We start from the raw sequence: 4283 nt of genomic DNA on the forward strand, positions 1-4283 counted from the left end.
ACAGATTCATCTTGGAGAGGATTAAACCAAGCTACTCCTTGGAGGCAAGGATTCTGGGGCTTCATCTGACATACTTTGGACATGTTGCCAGGAGGGACAGGTCCTTGGAGAGGGATATCATGCATGGGAGAATGGAGGGACAGTGCAGGAGGGGAAGACCCTCTATGAGATGGATTGATTCTGTGACTGGGGTAATTGGGATGGGTGTGTCAGAGGTAGTGCAGTTTGCGCAGGACAGAGCAGGGTTTAGGGCTGTTGTACATAGGGTCGCTATGAGTCACAAACGACTCGACGGCATATAACTACATCAACATAATAAATCTGCCCAAATAGTACCCAAAAAATATAAAGGAAGAAGAGTCAAATATATAAAATATGATCACAGTCCTAAATCTCAATTACTAGAACCACATGTTAATTTAATATTTTTTTAAATGATAACCCACATCAAGTTGATGTTCAATTTATGCTTCCCATTCCAGTTTTCAAGAACAAAATTATAGGTTAGAATTTTTCAATTAGCTCTGCACATTGTTTGTCAGTCTTTTCACGCTTAGATGGTAATCCTTGTAATTATATGACACACAGGAATAAATTATCTTTTTAAAAACTACTTCCTAGCAAACTTTCCTAAGTGAGACCCAGCCAGAAACCAAGGAAAGAGTGAAAGAATAAATTAACTTTCAATTACTTACTCTCAAGTTTGGCATGTTTGTTGTGGTATGTCGTTGAGTATACTTCGCTCATATTTAGCTTATACGACAATTTAGAACACTCTCAAAAGGTTTCTCAGGCTGCACATTTTTACAAAAGCATACTATCAAGATTTTTTTTCTCTCCTGCTGTAGCACTGTTGAATGTGAAGTACTAACCTTTTAGTTGGCACTAGGGCAGCTCAATTCAAGTTATTGAAGGAGAAGAGTGTGTAAGACTCACAGACATTCTTATGTACAACAGAATGAAACACCATCTAAATGCATTGTTGCAGGCACTGTATAGTCAATCTCATTATGATTCTTGTCTTCTGTTGATCTATTATTTTACTATGGAAACCTGGGGACATACTGTGTTATGCTTTGGGTTACTATCTGAAATGTTAGTGGTTCAAATCTACCAGCTACTACTTGGGCAAAAGATGAACAGTCACCTGACACAGACAAAGATTTATAGCCTCAGAAACTTACGAATGGTCACTATGGTTCAGAGTCAACTTGATGACAGTGGGTGTGGGTTTTGGTTATACTTTATCAAACATTATGTCTTTCTCTAGGAACTGACATCTCAGGGAATGTTGACGTTATCTTAGGTGCTGTCCAGTTGTGTATGACTTGTAGTGATCCTTCAAACAACATCTCTAAACCATCCTCATCAACTCCAACATGCATGTACCATTGCTTTAATCACCATGCCAATTCATCTGGTTGAATTACTAATAAGTACTACATAGCATCGTTATTATCAGCATATCAGCAGTCAAAGGAGATTCCAAAATTTACAAATAAGGTATTTTATTGATACAATATAAAGATCTTATTCAGAACTCATTTTTATTACACAAAAAACTCAAGCGCATTTTTTTGGTGCGGTTGTTTTTATGCCAAAAATGGAATAGCAATCAAAATTAAGGGATCTCACTTCCTCATGAAAAACTATTGAAATGAAAAAAAATAACCAATATTAACACATTGTCGTTGTTAAGTGCCTTTGAGTCATAAACGGCTGATAGTGACACTATAAATGAAAGCCATGAACACTTGTGTAACTTTCATCATTTCTCTAAGTTCATAGTTTCCGGAGGCAAGCTATTTTAGAAGTGGGTGTCGTATGATAGAGAGAAAAATAAATAAATTTCTGTAAGGAGTGAGAAATTATTTGTAAGAAGCCACATTCTTAGTAGCCAGGAGAAGTGTTAAATAGAAACTCAAAACTCATTGCCAACTAGTAGAAACGAACTAGTATGTAACTGTCTCTCCACTGGTTTTTTGACCTATAAATCACACAGAAGAGATAGCCTACATTCATTCTGAGGAGCTACTGATAAATTTGTATGGATAGAGGGATACTTCCTTTAAGTTACCAGTGCAACTCACTGTGGACTAGATCACCAAAGTTCTCTTTAATATAAAGAGTCAAAAGTCAAAATCATTACTATTAGAGTCTATAGATTGCAAAGAAAAGACTGTTCCTCTTTCTCTCAAAGAGCAGTTGGCAGGTTCAGATTACCAGAGAACTGTAGTTTAATGGCACCACAACTCTGGAGATTATGCCTCCAGAGCTTCCTTTTAAATTGGAGAAGAGATGGAAAACACATCTCTCTTCTCTATTCAGGGAGCTCTTGAGGTCTAGTAGTAGTGAGTTGCACTGCCCACCCAACAGCAAGTGGTTCAAGCCCACATGTAGTTGGGTGGGAGAAAGATGGACAATCCTCCTGTGTGACTTCCAGCCTTTAAAAACTCCTCAAATGTCACACGATAACAATAGCAACTTCACTACTTATGATCAAAAGATAAAGCTTTCTGTCATTAATTCGGAATAAAAACAACCTTAAAGAGAGATTAGAACTATCCCATAGGGTTCCTAAGGAAAGCTGTGAATCTTTATAGAAGCTGATTTTCACAATTTTCCACTTGGAAGTGATTGGTGTTTTGGACCAACTGTACTTTATTTTAATGGGAAATTTAGTAGATGTTTAATCCACTGCATCACCATGCTCTCTCATTCATGATGATGTTGTTATGGGCCGTCGAGTTGCTTGAGACTCATAACGACCCAATGTACGATAGCCCTAAACTCTGCTCTGTCCTTCACCAATTGTACTGTCTCTGATACACCCACTCCAATTACCCCAGTCACTGAATCAATCCATCTCATAGAGGGTCTTCCCCTCCTGCATTGTCAGTCCACCCTACCAAGCATGATGTCCCTCTCCAAGGACCTGTCCCTCCTTACAACATGTCCAAAATAGTCCAAAATATGTTAGACGAAGCCTCAGAATCCTTGCCTCCAAGGAACTGCCTGATTTAACCCTCTCCAGGATGAATCTGTTTTCCTAGCAGTCCATGGTACCCTCAACACTCTTCCTCAGCACCACAGCTCAAAGACATCAATTCTCCTTCTGTCCTCCCTAGTCACTGTCCAACTCTCTGATGTGTAACAAGTGATTGCAAAGACCATGGCCTGTATCAGACGCACCTTAGTCTCCAAAGAGACACCATTGCTCTTCATGACAGAAAGAAATCCTCAAAGGCTGAAAAGCGGGTCAGCTCAAGGGGCCTTAAAACCCCCTACCCACTTATACAAGACGGCGCAGGATTTGTTTGGACCCTCGGGCCAAGAAAAACCTATCTACACACCAGTTCTATAGGACACATCACCTCCGCTCGGGAAACATTTCCACTAAACTTAAGAGACACTGCTCACAGTATTAGAAACTATCAGCAGTTGAAGCGTTTGGAATCACAGAAGCCAAGGAAGCTTCAGATATAAGCTATCAGATCAAGGGCTGGACAATGGGAGATAGATGTTGAAGGGAGTGGGTAGAAGTGGCTGGGTATCCTGATGGATGGTGGAGCAGGGAAATAAATGGGTAAAGACACTTGTGCCAAAGGCAGGGACAACACTGATACTAATAGTTAACTGCACAATAAGGGATATACCTTTCACTTTTTCTGTAAAATGCTTGTCTGTCAGATACTTCTCTAAATCTGAACATTCAGATTAAGATAGACTAGGAAGAAGGATTGGCCATCCACTTCTGAAATAGCAGGCCTCTGAAAACCCTATGTAACCTCCTTCATGATGGATATTGTTAAGCATAGCATATTTCACATTCATTTCGAAGTCATTAGAGATTAAATTAGTTATTATTATGCCATGAAATTATAAAATGTTAACTAAATGATGGATTTTCCTTATTAAATTATAAATATGGATATTATCTCATTCTTTAATAATTTTGGAAGTTGAGGGTCTGTGTTGTATGTGTCATAAAAGTCATGATGGAAAAGCGACAGTAGAAGGGAGACAGAAGTATAGAGACTGAGAATATAAAAGAAGGTGAGTAAAGATGGAACATCACTTACCACAAATTTCATTGCCTTCATCTGAGCCATCTGGACAGTTTAATTCTCCATCACAAAATAAATCAATTTCTATGCACTTTAAACCATCAACACAAGGCCTTGAACCTGGTTGGCAGTCTAATGAGATATTTTCTTAAGGGGGAGAGAAAAAAAATATTTGTTAATTCAATTCCCAGTGAAAAAGATTTAAGCTTCAACTTG

General features: G+C 38.6%; 1 protein-coding gene across 1 annotated transcript in view; it reads right to left on the reverse strand.

Annotated features, from left to right (window-relative positions):
- Window positions 1-4283, reverse strand: part of TMPRSS15 (transmembrane protease, serine 15) — a 272391-nt gene that overhangs the window by 223595 nt on the left and 44513 nt on the right. Inside the window, exon 9 of the mRNA XM_006889826.1 lies at window positions 4083-4214. Within this exon, the coding sequence (XP_006889888.1) occupies window positions 4083-4214 (132 nt within the window). The remainder of the gene's footprint in view (window positions 1-4082; window positions 4215-4283) is intronic.

Source organism: Elephantulus edwardii, unplaced genomic scaffold, assembly GCF_000299155.1.
Source record: "Elephantulus edwardii isolate Elephantulus edwardi_28Jun2011 unplaced genomic scaffold, EleEdw1.0 scaffold00081, whole genome shotgun sequence".
In the NCBI taxonomy this organism is placed as follows: Eukaryota; Metazoa; Chordata; class Mammalia; order Macroscelidea; family Macroscelididae; genus Elephantulus; species Elephantulus edwardii.